Here is a 22910-nt window from a genome sequence, read left to right as displayed (position 1 = left end):
GAGGGCTAGGGCCATTCCCTCCAGAAATGTCCGGGAACTTGCAGGTGCCTTGGTGGAAGAGTGGGGTAACATCTCACAGAAAGAACTGGCAAATCTGTTGCAGTCCATGAGGAGGAGATGCACTGCAGTACTTACTGCTGCTGGTGGCCACACCAGATACTGACTGTTAGTTTTGATTTTGACCCCCTCTTTGTTCAGGGACACATTATTCCATTTCTGTTAGTCACATGTCTTTTGAACTTGTTCAGTTTGTCTGTTGAATCTTATGTTCATACAAATATTTACACATGTTAAGTTTGCTGAAAATGAATGCAGTTGACAGTGCGGGGACGTTTATTTTTTGCTGAGTTGATATAATTCAACACTATATAGGGAATAGGGTTCCTTTGCAGAACCACACTGAGCCAACAATCACTGGCTAGAGTGTCTGTAATTTATTACCAGAGCAGTACTATTTATATAGCCCGACTAAACCAGCCTGAATGCTGCGTTGAAGGATACTGTGGTGAACGTTCAGCAGCGTTCAGTCTGGATTAACCAGGCTGCTATTTTATGAAACTTCTGGATGTAACAATGTCTCCCTCTGCAGGGCCAGATTGGGAATGCCCCAATTCCTCAGTACAGAGGCCCAGAGTCTCCTCCGAGCTCTGTTCAAGAGGAACCCCATCAACAGAATGGGTGAGTACTTACCCACTAGCCAGTGACAAGGTAATTACAGTGGTTACTCCACTAGGAGAGTAATTACTGTGGTATAATAAGACTGATTTGATATTAAAGGGACAATCTGCAGTTGGTACATCCAGTTGTAGACGTATAAATTAAGGATATGTATTGAATTAAATGTATTTTGGGTAGCAGACACGTACAACAAAATATACCATGTGGACCCAGAGGATATCACTTGAAAGTATTCATTAAAATGCTTGTTTCCAAAGTGTTCCTCGATGGTTAAAACAATAACACGCATGATTAAAAGGCAAGACAAAATTGCAAACGACCATAAATACATTCATTTATATTGACAACATAAAAAGTGGAACTATTCACTGCATAACCTTATTAATTTCACATCTTCCTGATACTTCAAATAAATGCAACTAACCGGCAGTAGGGGGCAGTGCAGTGGTTTCTCAGACAAACTTGTCCAAATGAAAACGGTTTCCTGCTTTTTAAAACTATTTTAACTTTCTTTGATCTCTAAGGGGAGGATATTCCATAGACAAATGCCTGTATAGAAAAACATGCTCCTAGCAGTACTGTTTACTCTTGGGATTTTACAAGACAACACTAGCTCTGGTATTGTAACTGTGGTGGTTATAGACCACATCAATGTGGTTTTTCATATAACCTGGGGCACGATCATTTAAGATCAAACTTAATCATTTGCTTAAGTTTTTCCGTGTAACTATTGATTCTTGAAGAATATAACTTATAAATGCCTCATGAGTTTAGATCAACTGTCGTACCCAATCAGAACTGAAAATATAAGCTTGTATTTAACAAATATAAACATGGTTAAAACTACATTATAAAACTATATTGATATCGTGAATGGTCACTCCTTGCATCCATAGATCTGTTTATGAATTTGCCAGGCTGGCGGGAAGAACACATTGCTTCAACTGCTGATTGTCGCTTTAAGCATAGAGCTGGTGGTGATGTATGCAGTCATCCATACTAATAGTGTGATTGTGTGGACAGGGTCCGGGACGGATGGTGCAGAGGAGATCAAACGCCACACCTTCTTCTCCACCATCGACTGGAACGTGAGTGGGGCCTCCCCTCTAGCACTCATCGCACACTCATAGTGTCGTCCTATCAGGACTCATTATCAATCTCATTATCCAACATTTTTAAATGAATAGTTTCATATGCTACGGGCAAATGTCAAGTCTCCATTATTTGAAACCTTTTCAGAAACTATTTTAACGCTTTCAGAAACTGTTCCGGCGAGAGATCCCACCCCCGTTCAAGCCGGCGGTGGCCCGACCAGACGACACCTTTTACTTCGACTCGGAGTTCACCTCCCGCACACCCAAAGGTAAGAGGTCAAAGTTGACAAGAGTAACTTGTCCTAGCGTGACAAGACAGACCAGGGCTGACAATCTAAGTGTGTATAAAGTTGTGTTCTTGCTCTGATTCCCACAGACTCCCCAGGTGTTCCACCCAGTGCCGGAGCCCACCAGCTCTTCCGGGGCTTCAGCTTCGTCGCCCCGGCCATGCTGGATGAGGAGGGGGCCAAGGAGCCGGCCAAGCCCACACCACACCCAGTGGTCCAGGTCAGCAGTCCATCACAGATGGGAAATGCCTACTATTCATATATAATTATAATATATGCAATTTAGCAGGCGCATTTTCATTTCTTATATTAATTTCTATCAAAAACTATATCATATAGACAGTAAGAAGACAGAGATCTATCTAACAGCCAGATGGTTCCCTCCCCAGGATTTTGTCTTTCGTTGGCGTTTTGAAGGAGAGAATGCTCTTTCACTCTGACCACTAGATGGACATATTTCTCCATCCTGCAACACTGTGTCAATCAGTATAATGTAATGACAGTGAAAGCCATACTTACTTAGGGCAGATAAGGCTCGGGTTTAATTGCTTGATGATTTTACACTGCACATGTTGTTGAGGAGTAAACCTCTAATCCAGTTGAATTGCTTGGTCTAATACCATTAGTAAGGATGGATGATGTGCTTGATTTTACCTCCAATGTTGTGTGTGTGTGTGTGTGTGTGTGAATACATTAAATAGAAGAAAGTATAATATTAAAATACATTGATTGTTGTAGACTGTAGTTCAAGCACTATACCATAGATGTGTGTGTGGTTCATACAGCAACTCCATGGAAAGAACGTGTTGTTCAGCGATGGCTACATGTTGAAGGAGGACATCGGCATGGGCTCTTTCTCCGTTTGCAAGCGCTGTATCCACAAAGCCACCAACACAGAGTACGCCGCCAAGGTCAGAACACACACTGTAACCTCCCTCTCTGGGTTGTCACTCTCCCAAGAACCCCAAGTTCTTATCCATCCCCCTTGTGGGCTGCTGAATCCGTTCCAAACCTGTAGTTGGACATGACTATTCATTATTTTGATGAAGGTCTTTTTGGAGAGTGCCGTTCTAGTCATTTGTCATCTCTCAAATGGTCTCCTAATGGAGGATTTATCATATTGTGTTATTGTCAGGTGATTGACAAGACCATGACAGACCCCTCAGAGGAGATTGAGATCCTGTTGAGATACGGCCAGCACCCCAACATCATCACCCTGAAAGACGTGAGTACACGCACACACACACACACACACACACACACACACACCCTGAGCCATCCATCATGTGTTCTCTCCATCTGTCAGGTGTATGACAATGGGAAGCAGGTGTATCTGGTGACAGAGCTGATGAGAGGTGGGGAGCTGCTGGACCGGATCCTCAAACAGAAGATCTTCTCCGAGCGAGAAGCCAGCTCCGTGCTCCACACCATCACCAAGACTGTAGAATACCTCCACGCACAGGGGGTGAGACACTCATCTACACACTGCAACAGACTGGTCACTATGGACTTAAACAGTAGTTTGATATTCCTCCTTATTCTTAGTATGTTGTTTTTTTCCCTCCCTTTTTCTCTGTTCTAATATTCATTCTTTAAAATATATAGTACCAGTCATACATTTGGACACCTAATCATTCAAGGGTTTTAATTTATTTTTGACTATTTTCTACATTGTACAATAATAGTGAAGACATCACAACTATGAAATAACAACTATGGAATCATTTAGTAACCAAAAAAGTATTTCATATTTGAGATTCTTCAAAGTAGCCACACTTTGCCTTGATGACAGCTTTGCACACTCTTGGCATTCTCTCAACCAGTTTCACCTGGAATGCTTGAAGGAGATCCCACATATGCTGAGCTGCTTTTCCTTCACTCTGCAGTCCAACTCATCCCAAATCATCTCCATTGGGTTGAGGTCAGGTGATTGTGGAGGCCAGGTCATCTGATGCAGCACTCCATCACTCTTCTTCTTGGTCAAATAGCCCTTACACAGTGTGGAGGTGTTGGGTCATTGTCCTGTTGAAAAACAGATGATAGTCCCGCTAAGCCCAAACCAGATGGGATTGTGTATCGCTGCAGAATGCTGTGGTAGCCATGCTGGTTAAGTGTGCCTTGAATTCTAAATAAATCACTCACGGTGTCAACAGCAAAGCGCCATCACGCCACCTCCATGCTTCACGGTGGGAATCACACATGCAGAGATCATCCGTTCACCTACTCTGCGTCTCACAAAGACATGGAGGTTGGAACCAAAAATCTCAAATTTGAACTCATCAGACCAAAGGACAGATTTCCACTGGTCTAATGTCCATTGTTTGTGTTTCTTGGCCCAAACATGTCTCTTCTTCTTATAGGTGTCTTTTAGTAGTGGTTTCTTAGCAGTAATTAGAGCATGAAGTCCTGATTCACACAGTCTCCTCTGAACAGTTGATATTGAGAGGTCTGTTACTTGAACTCTATGAATTATTTATTTGGGCTGAAATTTCTGAGGCTGGTAACTAATGAACTTATCCTCTGCAGCAGAGGTAACTCTGGGTTTTTCTTTCCTGTGGCAGTCCTCATGAGAGCCAGTTTCATCATAGCGCTTGATGGTTTTTAACACTTTTTGGGGGGGGTACTGCATGATTCCATATGTGTATATTTCATAGTTGATGTCTTTGCTATTATTCTACAATGTAGAAAAAATAAAAATAAAGAAAAACCCTTGAGTGGGTGTGTCCAAACTTTTGACTGCTACTGTGTGTATATATATATATGTGTATATATATATGTGTATATATATATATATATATATATATATATATATATATATATATATATATATATATATATATATATATATATATATATATATATATATATATATATATATATATATATATATATCGCCAAGTGAGCAGTTGAAGTAGATTATTTTTGCATTCAAATTTAATCTTTACTAATTAATAAATTCTCTCATCCTGTCCTCTCTGCTATCCTGCCCTAACCCTCCACTCTCTTCTTCCCCTACCCTCTCCTCTCTTCCTCCTGTACCTCCTCTCTTCCTCTCATCTTCGCCAGGTTGTCCACAGGGATCTAAAGCCCAGTAACATCCTTTATGTAGATGAGTCGGGGAACTCTGAGTCTATCCGGATCTGTGACTTTGGTTTTGCCAAGCAGCTGAGAGCTGACAACGGCCTGCTCATGACTCCATGCTACACCGCTAACTTTGTAGCCCCGGAGGTAAGGCCCGTGAGAGTGTGTTTGTCATTATGATGATGATGATGATTAATACATGCATAGCGCATCAATGCCCCCTATCATATGCTATTTGGGGAGTTTTAATAGAAAATAAACCATAGAGAGTGAGATTATTGATCCACCAATATTACATTTTTGGCCGATACGATATCCAATATTTTCCTTGACAAAAACCCCCCAGATATTTAACATTTTAGCAGACTTTTATACATTCTTGTACAGTTAAATAGTTAACACACACACACATGGACACAGCATCTCGGTGCAAGAGGTGTCACTAAAGTCCCTGGTTCGAATCCAGGCTGTATCACATCTGGTCATAATCGGGAGTCCCATAGGGCCCAGCGTCGTCCGTGTTCGGCTGCAGTAGGCCGTCATTGTAAATAAGAATTTGTTCTTAATTAACTAACTTGCCTAGTTAAATAAAGGTTACACACACACTGACCAAAATATATATATTGTTGGCATTTTACGTATGTCCCCATTACCAGTAAAAAATAATCAAAACCTATTTATTTCACTTACTTGCTGTGCTGTTTCGTCGTTTCATTCTCAACCAGGATTGCATCATACATGTCAAGCAGTGAAGTTTCAGCCCTGTCTGTCGGTGTGCACTGTTACTGTGTCCGTTTCCATCTTGTCCAGCTCTGTATGTAACATTTCACATAAACCCTGTTTCTTATCTGCATCGAAGTAGCGGCCCTTGTACATAGCATCGAGCATGGTGGTAACACAGTAAAGAGAGAATGCCACCGAATCAATTGTTCACAGCCTGTGTGGGCAGTTTTGTTCCCAGGGCCCACTGTTGTCAAGGGCAACTGTTTCATTCGCCAATGTGGGCCAGTAAAAACATCCACCTCGTCGGGAATGGGGCCATCTTCACTCCATAGAAACTAGTCAGCACTAATGTCGCACACTAGCTGCTATCTAACTGGTTAGCATAGCATTGACGAAGTCAGAATGGGCATGCGCACTCCACTGATGTGACAGAATCGGTGGCGTTAGAATTAGGAATTAGAATACGGCCTATTCCGATATGTTCACTGATATATCGTGCATCCTTTTATATAGTGTGTGTACACTACCATTCAAACGTTTGGGGTTACTTAGAAATGTCCTTGTTTTTGAAAGAAAAACAAATATTTTGTCAATTTTTAAAATAACATCAAATTGATCAGAAATGCAGTGTAGATGTTGTAGATGACTAAGTTTATTATTGTGAAAGGCTAATTGATGATTAGAAAACCATTTTGCAATTATTTTAGCACAGCTGAAAACTGTTCTGATTTTAAAGAAGAAATAAAACTGGTCTTCTTTAGACTAGTTGAGTATCTGGAGCATCAGAATTTGTGGGTTCGATTACAGGCTCAAAATGGCCAGAAACAAAGACCTTTCTTCTGAAACTCATCAGTCTTTTCTTGTTCTGGGAATTGAAGGCTATTCCATGTGAGAAATTGCCAAGAAACTCTAACCAGAATAGAAAGAGGAGTGGAAGGCCCCGGTGCCCAACTGAGCAAGAGGACAAGTACATTAGTGTCTAGTTTGAGAAAGATGCCTCGTCCTCAACTGGCAGCTTTATTATCTAGTATATGCAAAACACCGGTCTCAAAGTCGACAGTGAAGAGGTGACTCTGGGATGCTGGCATTCTTGAACCCTGTCTAATATCTCTGTAGAGACCTGAAAATAGCTGTGCAGCAACACTCCCCATCCGACTTGACAGAGCTTGAGAGGATCTGCAGAGAATAATGGGAAAGATTCCCCAAATACAGGCGTGCCAAGCTTGTAGCGTCATACCCAAAAAGACTTGAGGCTGTAAACGCTGCCAAATGTGCTTCAACAAAGTACAGAATAAAGGGTCTGAATACTTATGTAAATGTGATATTTCTGTTATTTATTTATATACATTTGGGCAAAAAAGTATTTAGTCAGCCACCAATTGTGCAAGTTCTCCCACTTAAAAAGATGAGAGGCCTGTAATTTTCATCATAGGTACACTTCAACTATGACAGACAAAATGAGGGGAAAAAAATCAAGAAAATCACATTGTAGGATTTTTAATGAATTTATTTGCAAATTATGGGGGAAAATAAGTATTGACACAGTAAATCCCTCCCCTCATTCTTTCTTCAAGATGGCGATTTCTTTTTTTTTTTTTTTTTAACTCTGTTTATTAAGTTTTGAACATACAGACAAGACAAAGCAATATAAATAATATACTCAACTAGAAAAAAAAAATACAAATAAAAATACAAATAAAAAAATAGCTTTAAAGATACCATACTTTAGACAAGTTAAACACACCAGGCAGAAGGCTACAGAGGTTAAAGGGCAATCTATAGTACAGGGACAGGGCAAACATCTCACCATTGTTCCTGTAAACAGTCAAGGGATAAGGGTGGAGAAATTCAACCACTCACAGAGAGTCATGGCCACAGACCGACCATCCACTGGACAAAAAAAAAGTTTACAATGCTTTAAAATAAAAAAAATAAAATGATTATTCATGTAGGCGTGAACAAAATGTAAAAATAACTGGGAAAAACAAGCTCACACTTCAGTCTCTGCCTGGGCAAGATGAACAAGGCATCTGCGGACCACAATCAATAAGCACATGGATCTTAATCCCCCCCCAGCAAAAACACAGAGAGAGGGTGAGGGATGGACTGTTTAAAGTAAGACCGGAATGGAGACCAAGCCTCATCAAACAGTTTGGGGTTCCCACGTGAATTGAATTGAATTTTTTCTAGTTTCAGAGAGCACAACACATCCCTCACCCAATATTTATAAGATGGGGGAGCTGCCATCTTCCAGTTCTGTAGTATTAAGATGGCGATTTCTGAAATGTATTGAATGCCCTTTCCAAGCCATCAGAGACCTGAAAGAAGGTTCATTGTTTCAATTGAAACTTTCACCCGAGGTCTATTTCGCCTGGGTCAAAAGAGTATTTGGGCTTTGTTGAGACACATCCGTTTTTGATGTTGCAGTGTTCTAATTTCGCGGGAAACAGGAGGAAGCCGCGTCACTGAGGGGGCGTGTCCGCCCATGAGCTCTGTCCGATAGGGGGCATCGATAGGCTAGTGTTGTTGTCAACGCACTTTATTGCCTTTGGTGTATAGCTCTACCCAGGTGATGTGTTGTGACATAATGCTGTGTGGGTTCTAGGTGTTAAAGCGTCAGGGCTATGACGAGGGCTGTGACGTATGGAGTCTGGGAGTGTTGTTGTACACCATGCTGGCTGGGTAAGGAACACACGACATGTCACTCATACAGCTGTGCACTGTATCCCACGCCAACAAAATGTTATGTTCTCAATCACTCACTTACACATATACATACATTCTCATTTGACTGGTGCTCACTCCCTCTCTCCCCCTCAGCTTCACACCATTTGCCAACGGGCCCGAGGACACTCCAGATGAGATCCTGAGCAGGATAGGCAGCGGTCACTTCACCCTGACTGGAGGCAACTGGGATGCCGTGTCAGAAGCAGCGAAGGTACTGTAGGACTTGCTGGGTGACACAACTTATCACGCGATCATGCCGACCTGAACTGTGCTGGCTTATATATTTTATTTTCGCAATGTAGTGAAGTGGAACAATGACTAAATGTATTTCTGTTTGGATTTCAAGGATGGAGGTGCAGTATATAATCTAGAACTCATCTAACCTCCCAGCTATGTGTCTTTATAGGACCTGGTGTCTAAGATGCTTCATGTGGACCCTCACCAGCGGCTGACCGCAATGCAGGTCCTCAAGCACCCCTGGATTGTCCAGAGGGACAAGCTATCCAGCAGCCAGCTGCAGCACCAGGATGCCAAGCTAGTCAAGGTACTAGACTCATGCTATACTGTACACCAGTGGTTACCAAATGGGTCAATTCGTGATTGACTGGTCGATCGTCAGTCGTTTTGAAACACCATGCCCATCAGATGCAGGTACCATCAGTCCAGTAAAATAAAATAATTTACATTTATGCTCAGCTGTGCATGGCTGAGCAGCCGCACAAAAGCCTAAGATCACCATACGCAACTCCAAGCGTCAGCTGCCATTGAACCCTGGCGCAGTGGAAACACATTCTCTGGAGTGATGGATCACACTTCACCATCTGGCAGTTCGATGGACGAATCTGGGTTTAATGGATGCCAGGAGAATGCTACCTGCCCTATGCATAGTGCCACCTGTAAAGTTTGGTGGAGGTGGAATAATGGTCTGGGGCTGTTTGTATGGTTCAGGCTTGGCCCCTTAGTTCTAGTGAAGGGAAATCTTAATGCTACAGCATACAATGACATTCTAGATGATTCTGTGCGGTCAAGTTTGGGGAAGGCCCTTTCCTGTTTCATAATGACAATGTCCCAGTGCACAAAGCGAGGTCCATACAGAAATGGTTTGTCAAGATTGTTGTGGAAGAACTTGACTGGCCTGCACAGAGCCCTGATCTCAACCCAATCGAATACCTTTGGAATTAATTTTAAATCCGACTGTGAGCCAGGCCTAATCTCCCAACATCAGCTCCTGACCTCACTAATGCTCATGTTGCTGAATGGAAGGAAGTACCTGCAGCAATGTTCCAACATCTCTCCCAGAAGAGAGGAAAGGAGGGACCAACTCCATATTAATACCCATGATTTTGTAATGAGATGTTCGATGAGCACATGTCAACGTACTGTTAGACATGTAGTGTATTTCTGCTGGACTCAGCTGACGATTTCATTACAGGTCTGAAAAGTTGGCATTAGAGCGCCATGTTGCACACGCATTGTCAATTGTTCTACCAATAGCACCATGTGACCTAAGTTTTTAATAGCTGCAACAATATTTGTCCTCAACTGTTGTCTTAACATTGCACTACCTCTTCTCTTCCCACAGGGGGCGATGGCTGCCACCTACTCTGCCTTGAAGAGCTCCCAGCCCACCCCGGAGCTCAAGCCCATTGAGTCGTCCTTCCTGGCCCAGCGACGTGTCAAGAAGCTCCCCTCCACCTCTCTGTAGATCCACCAGAGAGAGACCATGAGCACCCTCAGACTCTAGCTAGAACATCAGCCAGTACAGGAACAAGTCACGGGACTGAAGAGACCGGTAGATCCCCTCTATCTAACCAGCCAAGGACCACTGACTACTCTACTGCTGTCTCCTTCCCTGGCAGTGATATCAATACTCTGCTGCAGTCTCCTACCCTGCCAACGACATAACTACTCTGCTGTAGTCCCTTCCCCTGCCAATGATATCGCTACTCTGCTGCAGTCTCCTCCCCTGCCAACTATATCGCTACTCTGCTGTAGTCCCCTGCCAACTATATCGCTACTCTGCTGTAGTCCCCTGCCAACTATATCGCTACTCTGCTGTAGTCCTCTGCCAATGATATCGCTACTCTGCTGTAGTCCCCTGCCAACGATATCGCTACTCTGCTGTAGTCCCCTGCCAACTATATCACTACTCTGCTGTAGTCCCCTGCCAACAAAATCGCTACTCTGCTGTAGTCTCCTGCCAACGATATCGCTACTCTGCTGTAGTCCCCTGCCAACGATATCGCTACTCTGCTGTAGTCCCCTGCCAGTGATATCGCTACTCTGCTGTAGTCCCCTGCCCTGCCAACGATATCACTACTCTGCTGTAGTCCCCTGCCAGTGATATCGCTACTCTGCTGTAGTCCCCTGCCCTGCCAACGATATCACTACTCTGCTGTAGTCCCCTGCCCTGCCAACGATATCGCTACTCTGCTGTAGTCCCCTGCCAGTGATATCACTACTCTGCTGTAGTCCCTTCCCCTGCCAACGATATCACTACTCTGCTGTAGACCCTTCCCCTGCCAACATTATCGCTACTCTGCTGTAGTCCCCTGCCCTGCCAGTGATATCACTACTCTGCTGTAGTTCCCTGCCCTGCCAGTGATATCACTACTCTGCTGTAGTTCCCTGCCCTGCCAGTGATATCACTACTCTGCTGTAGTTCCCTGCCCTGCCAGTGATATCACTACTCTGCTGTAGTCCCCTGCCCTGCCAGTGATATCACTACTCTGCTGTAGTCCCCTGCCAGTGATATCACTACTCTGCTGTAGTCCTCTGCCAGTGATATCACTACTCTGCTGTAGTCCCCTGCCAGTGATATCACTACTCTGCTGTAGTCCTCTGCCAGTGATATCGCTACTCTGCTGTAGTCCCCTGCCCTGCCAGTGATATCACTACTCTGCTGTAGTCCCCTGCCCTGCCAGTGATATCAGTAGTTAATCTTTCCTCTGGATTGGCTTCTGGGCATGGTCACTTGATGTCAATCAACCTGGACTAGCAACAAGACATGGTTGGGGATGAGGGGGCAGTGGGGTAGGGGCAGGTTATGACAAATTTCTTAGCAGTATATTTTGGATGAAAGGTGTGTGTGCGTGAGTTTGAGACAACCTGCTACCACGGAGGACGTTGATGATCATTGAGGATGTTTCTGTTGTGTTTTTTGTTCTGCTGTCGTTTTGATTGGCTCTGCATCTCCCCTCAGCATCGCTGTGATTGGCTGTCGCTAAACTCTCTGCATGTCTGTCTGTTTGGTGTGACGTTCTCTCTCCAATTGATCAGCTTGCCAAATCGATTTGTGTGTTTTTGCTGTTTTACCATTGAAAGCTGGAAGGGACAATGGCACAAAACGAGATCACAGTCCATCACTATCATTTTCCTACATTTTGAATGAACATTAAAAGAAAGAAAAACATTTCGCCATAAATGCCTCTCGTTTTTGAGACTATACTGGAACTAGGAATTCTGGGTAATGTAGTCAATGCTAATGTTTTTTCCAGGCCGAATGTCTCACTCTCCATTGCATGACTTGTCCAGGGAAGGGTTCAGAAAGTTGTTTGCATGGTCTGGTGCAGTGTGGCGTCATGTTGCTTTGTCCTTCTCTTATCTTTTCTTGGTGACATTTCCGATCCTGAGAAGAAGAAAAGATTTGAGATATGGCCAAATATTTTTATTGTAAAAAAAAAAAAGAGAGAAAATAATATCTGTAATACCACTAACAAGGTGGAATGTTGAAATCTGTTTTTTCATTGTGTTTTCTTCTTGGATATGCCTATTTTGAATGTCGTCTTTCTTGTATTTGCTTCTGTTGTTGAAAGGCATGTTGAACGCACACACACACTCTGTTGGGGCTTCCATGATGGACTCTTTTCCACAGCCCTCTGTGTTTCAATGTCAAGTATGGTGAGAGTGATTGTCAAAACGATTGTACTGAGCACTCAAATGCACACTCTCCCTTAAAGATATTCTCCCGTACTTTTGTATACTTTTTAACCAGTAGTTAAGTGGCTCCCACGAGCCAAAAATGGTCCCGAAAATTGCCGACCACGTCATTTCTCTTGCTCTGCTGGGTTTGCTTCTTGCTAGTTGTCAGTCAAATGGTGAGGGATTGAAGCTCATTGGCTGAAACTCAAATAATTAATAGGGGGCTGGCCCACACGGGGGTACATGTAGGGAAAATGGCACTGCACAGCTTCCAGAAAACTGTCCCTTTCAAACTCTGGGTTTCGTGGCTAACTGAGGTAAGACTGTAATTCTGCTCATAGATTATGCATGTATGAGCTACACATTGATACATCAAGCCCAAAGCGGGAGATTTAAAAAATACTTACCAGTCGCCAAAGTACCCGGGCATGTCTTTAAGGTCTCTATAAAGTATATTGGTTTTACTTAGACAATCCTTGACAGGAATATTTTTTAGTGCTTTTCTGATTTGATTGGCCTGTCTGTTGGTCTTAATCAGGACATAAAGTAAATGTCCACAGGTCCTTTCTGTCTCCTGTTCAGTTTGACATTGTCTGAGTAGAAGTGCCGATCTAGGATCTGTCCATATCTTATTCTATACAGACACAACTATCTAACAGACACAACTGCTGATCCTGGATCAGCACTCCTACGCTGAGACGCATTGTGGATACGGGCCGTGGACTCTAGTACAGTATAGGTCACAACAACGTCTTTCTTGACTAGAGGTTACTATGGGATAGTACATGTTTGCGTGGCTATGTTTTTTTGGTAGCTTTTAAATTCCTTATTAAGGGCCGAATTCCTAGACACAGTATCTGCGTTGAACATGCTTTTTAGTCTAGGACTTGTCCGGGAAACTGGCCCCTGCGCCTACAGCAGAAAGATCCTGCAAGTTTATGTAGGCTTGGATCTTTAGTCTTAGATATGTGATGCATATCTGTAGAAAGGTTGGGATAACTTTTTCTATGGGAAACACATTATTAAGAAGAAACAGATCAAGATGAAGGGAAAGTTTGAATAAAACAAGAAATAATAGCTACCACCCACTGAGACTCCTCGTAGTAACAGTAACCCATCTGCTATAGTAGCACAGTGACATTACTACAGTTGCAAAGTATGAAAACCCCTTTCATCTCAGATCAAGTGGAATACATAGTTATGTTTATTTTGTTTTAAATCAAGTTCTCTATCGCTTTATTTTTATTTTTTATTTAACCTTTATTTAACTAGGCAAGTCAGTTAAGAACAAATTCTTATTTACAATGACAGCCTACCGGGGAACAGTGGGTTAACTGCCTTGTTCAAAGGCAGAACGAGCTACAAAGGTTGAGATTAAATGTTTAATTTACTATGATGATATTTACCTCTTGTCTGTTCTATGTTGTTGTACCTTTCCTTATAAGGGTCCATAAACACTTCTCGTGGCAAAAACACGATTCACCAATGAATTGCAACCTAACTCGGACACGTCCCATGATTCTGCCATCTAGAACCAATGAAATTCCATCTTTGCTGCCATAGTTTTTTTCTGCCACGACCAGTGTGTTTGGACCCTGAAGTGGGAGCTTTCTTTGGTATGGAACTATTCTATGTGTTTGTTCCTCTTGCTTTGTATTCCCTTCCTTCCTGGTTTTCCATGTGAGTCGGGATGAGATGGGGTAGTTCACTCTCATCTGCCATTGCAGCAGTGGGTATTCAGGCCTATAGGGAGTTCTGATGAGATGCCTTTCTATTAAAACACTTTTCTCTGCGCTGATCGAAGACTGCTCTGTGTCAGCTGTAACATTTTCTGTCATGTGTGCATGTATGTGGGCTTGGATAATATGATAATAACAGCAGATCGTGGATACGACCAAAATTGCAAAAACTGTGGAAAAGGGTTTTTGCAAAATCCTTTTTAAATGGGACTTGTCGTGGTCCTATATTCTGTATGATTTTATACTATTTTCATGGACCAACCCCTTTAGCATAGCACCCCGTATTATTGGCATATTCAACAGCATTTAAGAAATGTATTACCTTCAACAGTGTTATCTTGTGATCAAGCCATCAATGTTTTGTAATTATTGTGTCGTAAAAATGTTAGCTAACGGGTTAGCAATTAGTAGTATTTTCACTGAAATGTCAAATATACGTTCAGCTTTTTGATACTCGGTTTACCCAATAACAAAAAAAGTCCTGTATTATCGGCATATGGTCCCCAGTTATTGGCCACCTAACTATTTTGTTTAAAAAAGACAACCTTGTATCCAAAGTGTTTGCGGGATAGTTGGCTAGCCTTAAAAAAAAAACCAATTAGTTGCCTGAAATCCGGTATCTATATTTGAGGTAAAAAATTTGATATTAAATGACATGGGGTCAAATTTTACAATACATTTTGTGGGACACGCTGTATATGTAACTTTTTTTGAAAACTCAACTTAAATTGCAATGAAAATCGGTGGTCAGCTAGCTAGAATGGTGTCTTTAGTCGCGAAACGTACCGTTAGTTTCCAGTCCTTTTAAAAATTTTAGTTAGCTAAGTGTAGTGTTCTAGACCCTGTGCTGTATTGCTTGACAAGAGTGGTCCTTTTTAAAACAGACTACAGTCGTGGCCAAAAGTTTTGAGAATGACACAAATATTAATTTTCACAGTCTGCTGCCTCAGTTTGTATGATGGAAATTTGCATATATTCCAGAATCTTATGAGTGATCCGATGAATTGCAATTAATTGCAAAGTCACTCTTTGCCATGCAAATGAACTGAATCCCCAAAAAACAGGACCGTCTCCTAAAGTTGATTCAGCTGTGGGATCGGGGCACCACCAGTACAGAGCTTGCTCAGGAATGGCAGCAGGCAAGTGTGAGTGCATCTGCATGCACAGTGAGGTGAAGACTTTTGGAGGATGGCATGGTGTCAAGAAGCCACTTCTCTCCAGGAAAAACATCAGCGACAGACTGATATTCTGCAAAAGGTACAGGGATTGGACTGCTGAGGACTAGGGTAAAGTCATTGTCTCTGAATCCCCTTTCCGATTGTTTGGGGCATCTGGGGAAAAAAGCTTGTCCGGAGAAGACAAGGTGAGCACTACCATCAGTCCTGTGTCATGCCAACAGTAAAGCATCCTGAGACCATTCATGTGTGGGGTTGCTTCTCAGCCAAGGGAGTGGGCTCAACCGCAATTTTGCTTAAGAACACAGCCATGAATTAAGAATGGTACCAACACATCCTCCGAGAGCAACTTCTCTCTACCATCCAGGAACAGATTGGTGATGAACAATGCCTTTTCCAGCATGATGGAGCACCTTGCCATAAGGCAAAAGTGATAACTAAGTGGCTTGGGGAACAACACATCGATATTTTGGGTCCATGGCCAAGAAACTCCCCAGACATTAACCCCATTGAGAACTTGTGGTCAATCCTCAAGAGGCGGGTGGACAAACAAACAACCCACGAATTCTGACAAACTCCAAGCATTGATTATGCAAGAATGGGTTGCTGTCAGCCAGGATGTGGGCCAGCATTTAATTGACAGCATGCCAGGGCGGATTGCAGAGGTCTTGAAAAAGAAAGGTCAACACTGCAAATATTGACTCTTTGCATCAACTTCATGTAATTGTCAATAAAAGCCCTTTGACACTTATGAAATGCTTGTAATTATACTTCAGTATTCCATAGTAATATCTGACAAAAATATCTAAAGACACAGAAGCAGAAAACTTTGTGGAAATTAATATTTGTGTCATTCTCAAAACTTTTGGCCACGACTGTAGGTGTGCTATTCAAGCAGAAGAACACTGTGTTCATCGCACTGCCTGTCTGCAGCACACAGTCGTGGCCAGTACACTCTCATATCCTCCCCGCCTTCGCAAAGGTCCTCAAATGTACTCAGACCAGCTCCTGTGATGGACCTCTGCTGCAGACACGCACACACACTCCCAGGTGTCTGAAGGTAGCGTCGAGCATAGTAACACCATCCTCTCATCTACTGCACCATGCCATTCTGCTATATAACACTCACATGTCCTGAACACACACGCCTGAAACGGAGTGAAACATGCTCTCACCTAAACAAGAGTTTAATATCTCCACATAATTGACTACTTCCTCTTGCACATGCTTCTGTACAATTACATAAACTTGTAACGTGTATATAAACAACTACACAATACGTTATTCTGTTCAACATCAAATAGAACAACTGTCTCCCTCTGACACATCCCATCAGTGCACTTCACACCTCAGTAAAACTACCTCTCTCTAGCCTCCCACACACACACTCAGCCCAACCTGTAACAGCTGCCGGTAACTACCGGTTCCCGGTATTGATTACAGTATGTGCATCTGAACCGAGGATGGAGAAGCCATCATCTGTCCTGTCTGTCCGAGACAGAGCGGCGGCTCCCGTTACATTAAATTGGTCTCCTCTCTGAAAGACTTTCTGGACTTCCTCCCAAAAATCACCCTATTCCCTATTTAGTGCACTACTTTGGAACTGGGCTCTAGTCAAGAGCAGTGGTGGGAGAAAGTACTAAACTGTCCAACTTTGGTGAAAGTATAGAGTACATGCTATGCATCACATTTCCTATATTAAGCAAATCAGATGGCACAATTTTCTTGTTTTAAACATTTACGGACAGACGGGCACTCCAACACTTAGGCAGTAGGTATGATAATGTTATATTGATAGGTGCGTGATTTAGGCCATATTACTGAAAGTGTTCATACCCCTTGACTTAATCCACATTTTGTGTTAATTGTTTTGTTTTTACAAATCCGTTTTGAATTACTGACTGTCTAAACAGCAAGTTACAAGTGACCAAATCAGATGTGTGTTCAGACAGCAGTCATTTGCTGACAAGGCTATGCTAGTTGTCATAGTAACACTGTGTGTGTGTGTGCTGTGGTGCAGGCTGATTGGTGGTGGTCCTTGTGCTTCCTATCACTCAGAAGTTATGTAGCAAGCTAAGGTGACAACAACGTTGTCATGGATGTTTCCCAGTTGCTTTGAATGTTCAAAATTATAGGGTAAGAAAAAAATGTTTAAAGCCTCAGAGTCCTTTTTGCCTAGCCACAGCAGTCCGCTAGCTAGCGTAAACTCACCCGATTCCGTACAAATGTGCGCAACCTCGACATTCAAACGAGGTTGCAAAGAAAACTAATGGGACTGTAGCGACTGTGTTGACTTCAAAATCTGGGGTGTGAACTACGTTTCTATTCAAGCGTTGATCGACATGGTAATGGCTCTATAGTATTGGAGAAAAGTTTAAAAAACGGACCCTCCGTTACATCGGGACGTGTCATGTCGTAACGTACAGCACGCATAAAGCAACTATTTCTGTCTTACAATCTCTCTCAACCAGGTGTAGCACTCATCGTTTAAAAACAAGAAAGGGACAGGAACAGGGTAAGGGGGGATACCTAGTCAATTTTTGCGTCATCGCTGCAAGCTATCATGACTCTCAAAAGACAATGTTTACTTCTGAAGATCACTTTAGCACGGCCCTAAAAACCTGATTCAAATTCGACACAAACCTTCAATTAGGTGTGTAATGACACATTATATAAACTCTTTAGAGTGTTTTATTTACATTTTAGAGGTGATAAGGTGATAAGTTGGACAGATCGAGTGGAGAAAAAAAGCAGGTTCTCCACATCTCTCCTTCTCACTATCACGCATTTGTTTCGCTTCCCCACCCGACATTTAATAAAATACCCGACAGAGCTCATTACCTTCTTGAATCATGCAGAAACGGGCAGCGTGGAGGTCTCGGCATGGATTTTGTTTGGAAAGGAGAGAAATTGTGCTTTACCAATAGTATTGACATTACAGTTGTTCTGGAAGTATTACGTTTTTTTGGGCGCTAAAATAAGGTCAATTGTACGGACCAAGGCGATGTACAAAAGTGAGTGAGTTTACGTTCGCTGTTTATCTTTCTAGCACATTCACTCGTTTGTAAACAATTAACAAGCTAGTTAACTACCACATGTTATTGTCAAACTGTCAACTGAGCAGCTAGCAAAGCTCACATGTTACTGTCAACTGAGCAGCTAGCAAGCTAGTTAGCTACCACATGTTATTGTCAAACTGTCAATTGAGCAGCTAGCAAGCTAGTTAACTACCACATGTTATTATCAAACTGAGCAGCTAGCAAGCGGCAAGATTTGCCAAACAGTCTAAAAAACACTTCAAATAAATCTGATTTGACCGTTCAGATGGCTAGGAATCAAAATATGTATCTGACTTCAAACCACGTCCCCACTTGTGCTATGTCATGATATATAGTGCCTTCAGAAAGTATTCACACCCCTTGACTTTTTTCAAACTTTGCTGTCTTAATGCCTGAATTTAAAATTGATTCAATTGAGATTTTGTGTCGAAGTGGAATTGTGTTTTTAGAAATGTTTACAAATTAATAAAAAAAATGAAAAGCTGAAATGTCTTGAGTCAATAAGTATTCAACCCTTTTATGGCAAACCTAAATAAGTTCAGGAGTAAAAATGTGCTTAAGTCACAAGTTGTATGAACTCACACAATTATCTGTAAGGTTCCTCAGTCAAGGAGTGAATTTCAAACACAGATTCAACCACAAAGACCAGGGAGGTTTTCCAATGCCTCACAAAGAATGGCACCTATTGGTAGATGGGTAAAAATAAAACAAAAAGCAGATATTGAATATCCCTTTCAGCATGGTAAAGTTATTAATTACACTTTTGGATGGTGTATCAATACACCAAGTCACTATAAAGATACAGGTGTACTTTCTAACTCAGTTGCTGGAGAAGAAGGAAACTTCTCAGGGCTTTTCACCATGAGGCCAATGGTGACTTTAAAACAGAGTTTAAAAGCTGTGATAGGAGAAAACAACTGAGGATGGATCAACAACATTGTTGTTCCTCCACAATACTAACCTATATGACAGTGAAAAGAAGGAAGTCTGTACAAAATACAACTATTCTGAAACATGCATCCTGTTTGGAGTAAGGCACTAAAGTCAACCTGCAAATAATGTGGCAAAGAAATTAACTGTGTCCTGAATACAAGTGTTTATGTTTTGGGCAATTACAACACATCACCAAGTACCACTTCATGTTTTCAAGCATGGTGGTGGCCTGCATCATGTTATGATTATGCTTTTCATCGGCAAGGACTAGGGTTAAAATAAAAAAAAATGTAATTAAAAAAACAGTATTGCGCTCCTGAGTGGCCTAGTTCGTGTTGACTAAAATCAGCTTAAATCTATGGCAAGACTTGAAAATGGCTGTTTAACAATGATCAACATCCGACTTGACAAAGCTTGAAGAATTTTGAAAAGAATAATGGGCAAGTGTTGTCCAATTGAGGTGTGCAAGCTCTTGGGGCCCAATTCCGACTTAGGATATTATGTCTTTCTTACGCACTTCTCAGTACTTGGTATTCAGACTTACCTTATGATGGTGTGTTAAGGGCTTTGCAGGCATGGTTCTCTTGTGTGTGTTGAATAAATGTATTTCAACTGCTGAAAACCCTCCCACTTGCGGGCCAACAGATTTTCTTGTGTTTTCATTCAATGGGGTATTCAGTACATTTATCTTAAGACATTCCTTTAAATACGGTGCACCTTTTTGTTGTTTTGAATTTGTACCCCTTTTTCTCCCCAATTTCGTGGTATCCAATTGTTTTAGTAGCTACAATCTTGTCTCATCGCTACAACTTCCGTACGGGCTCGGGAGAGACGAAGGTTGAAAGTCATGCGTCCTCCGATACACAACCCAACCAAGCCGCACTGCTTCTTAACACAGCGCACATCCAACCCGGAAGCCAGCCGCACCAATGTGTCGGAGGAAACACCGTGCACCTGGCAACCTTGGTTAGCTCGCACTGCGCCCGTCCCGCCACAGGAGTCGCTGGTGCGCGATGAGACAAGGATATCCCTACCGGCCAAACCCTCCCTAACCCGGACAACGCTAGGCCAATTGTGCGTTGCCCCACGGACCTCCCGGTCGTGGCCGGTTACGACAGAGCCTGGGCACGAACCCAGAGCCCTTAACCACTGCGCCACCCAGGAGGCCCTAAGGTGCACCTTTTTTGATTATTATTTTGTTGACAGAGTAGAATATATCAAGAGAACAGGTTCTGAAGATAGGGATCAATGCAAGAAAGACATCTAAATATATGCATATTCGTCTGTTTCGGCACCAACTGGTAGATTCTTGTGGATTTAGGCCCATTTTATGATTTGGAAAGTATGAATCATTAAAGAATACAAAAACATTTGGTGTCTTTACACACAAATATTGATTAATCAAAACACTGGTTTGATTCATTCTGAAAATGTGTACATAGAATTATAATAGGGAGAATAGTGTACAATAGTAGGCTATACCCTCGTCTATTGCCTGCACTAGTTATGCAACTGCGATGACAAGGTCCAAATATTGAGCCATGCGTCAGGTTCAAACTGTTAAGGCTTGGTCTGCGCTCAGCACCATAATGATTTATTTAGCCTAAATGTTTTTGTTTTTTATATTATCAACTGTTAACTTACTAATGATCCTCATCAACAACCACACGGCCGCGACAGTGTTTACAGAGGAAGCAAATGAAGGTAAACAAAACAATGTACTTAAATGTAATGATAATGTAGGCTACACCAACTGAAGGGAAGTAACAGTAAATTGGCAGTTGAATATGTGTGGTTGTTAGGCCTACTGGCGGTCGATACTGATAGTGACTAATATTTAACATGATAAAAATAGGAAGCGGAGAAAGTCGGGGTAGCATATAATTCAGACATTAGAGAGTCCATCCCTGCAAAATTAAAGGCAGTACAATTTAAATTCTGCATAGTCTTCACTTTTTTTTTTCTGTTTTTTTACTGTGGGCGAGTTGATATGTTGGTATGCTTCAGTTTGCTGCCATATAAATGGTTTCACATTCGTCTCCAGTGATATTGAGGTAAAATATATCTAAAAACAAGTGTAATTTATATTTATAATTCCTTTATCCAAACGGATTACTCATTCACACAGCTCTTCTTAATAGCTCTTATCCAGCTGTAAATAGCAGTGCAGAATAAAGTAGATGCTTTTCCCACTTGGAGCCGGTAGGTTTGCTAGACCTTATCCATGGTTTATTCTCACGTAAAGGTGGTGGAAATATTAGGGAATTAGGTGAGATTATGGCGTATCTGCAGACACACCTCTGCCACCCAGAACGAATAGCTTAAGTTCGTCAGAATACGCATAGAGAGAAAAGTGTGTAAAAAGGTTCTGTTTACGCGTTCTTAACTCGGGTTGGAATCGGGGCCAAGACTTACCCAGAAAGACTCACGGCTGTAATCACTGCCAATGGCGATTCTAACGTATTGAATCAGGTGTGTGAATATTTACGTGAATTTGATTTCTGTACTTGTTTTCCAAATAAATGTGCTAAAATTTCCGAAAACATGTTTTCACTTTGTCTTTATGGAGTATTGTGTGTAGATGAGTGAGGGAAAAACATATATTAAATCCATTTTGAAATCAGTCGAACACAAAATGTGTAATCAGTCGAGGGGTGTGAATACTTTCTGAAGACACCTGGACCACCTATTGATGAGCCTTTTTAAGTGACTCAGGTGTTAAATGAGGTGGAAAGGAGTTCCACTTTAACTGGAGTTTAACTGGAGTTTCACTTTAACCACACTTAAGTACTTTAAGTAAAAATACTTTTTTTTGCAGATATTTGTGCTGTACTTTACTAATTATATTTTTGACTTTTACTCTGCTACATTCCTAAAGAAAATAATATACTTTTAACTCCATACATTTTTCCTTGACCCCGAAAAGTACTCGTTACATTTTGAATGCTTAGCAGGACAGGAAAATGGTCTAACTCATGCACTTATCAAGAGAACATCCCTGGTCATGTCTACTGCCTCTGATCTGGCAGACTCACTAAACATGAATGCTTCATTTGTAAATGATGTCTGAGTGTTAGAGAGTGGCCTTGGCTATCCGTACATATAATAAAACAAGATATTGTGGCGCCTGGTTTACTTAATCGGGATCGGACCCTTTTTTTTTCACCTAAAATGACATACCCAAATCTAACTGCCTGTAGCTCAGGACCTGAAGCAAGGATATGCATATTCTTGATTCCATTTGAAAGGAAACACTTTGAAGTTGATGGAAATGCATTAAAAATATATATTTGTTTTTTTTATTTTCACCTTTATTTAATAATGTAAGGAATTAGAAAATATTTATAATCTTACTTTTGATACTTACTATTTTACATTGAGCACACAGTCATGCAATCTCCATTGACATTCAATGTTGCACCATCACAGGATGCCACTTTTCCAACAAGTCAGTTTGTCAAATTTCTGTCCTGCTAGAGCTACCCCAGACAAC

General features: G+C 41.8%; 1 protein-coding gene across 1 annotated transcript in view; it reads left to right on the top strand.

Moving 5' to 3' along the window:
• LOC139375391 (ribosomal protein S6 kinase alpha-1-like) overlaps positions 1-14309 on the top strand; it is a 38931-nt gene extending 24622 nt beyond the window's left edge. The window contains 12 exon segments of the mRNA XM_071117130.1: positions 590-678; positions 1702-1766; positions 1939-2041; positions 2149-2279; positions 2845-2970; positions 3195-3284; positions 3366-3524; positions 5126-5287; positions 8469-8545; positions 8684-8801; positions 8997-9134; positions 10173-14309. Coding sequence (XP_070973231.1) covers positions 590-678; positions 1702-1766; positions 1939-2041; positions 2149-2279; positions 2845-2970; positions 3195-3284; positions 3366-3524; positions 5126-5287; positions 8469-8545; positions 8684-8801; positions 8997-9134; positions 10173-10295 — 1381 coding nt within the window. The 3' untranslated portion in view covers positions 10296-14309.
• The last annotated feature ends 8601 nt before the right edge of the window (positions 14310-22910 follow it).

Source organism: Oncorhynchus clarkii, chromosome 19 (assembly GCF_045791955.1).
Source record: "Oncorhynchus clarkii lewisi isolate Uvic-CL-2024 chromosome 19, UVic_Ocla_1.0, whole genome shotgun sequence".
NCBI classification, from domain to species: Eukaryota; Metazoa; Chordata; class Actinopteri; order Salmoniformes; family Salmonidae; genus Oncorhynchus; species Oncorhynchus clarkii.
Note: the sequence above shows the minus strand (reverse complement) of the source record. Positions and strands in the feature narration are given on the sequence as shown.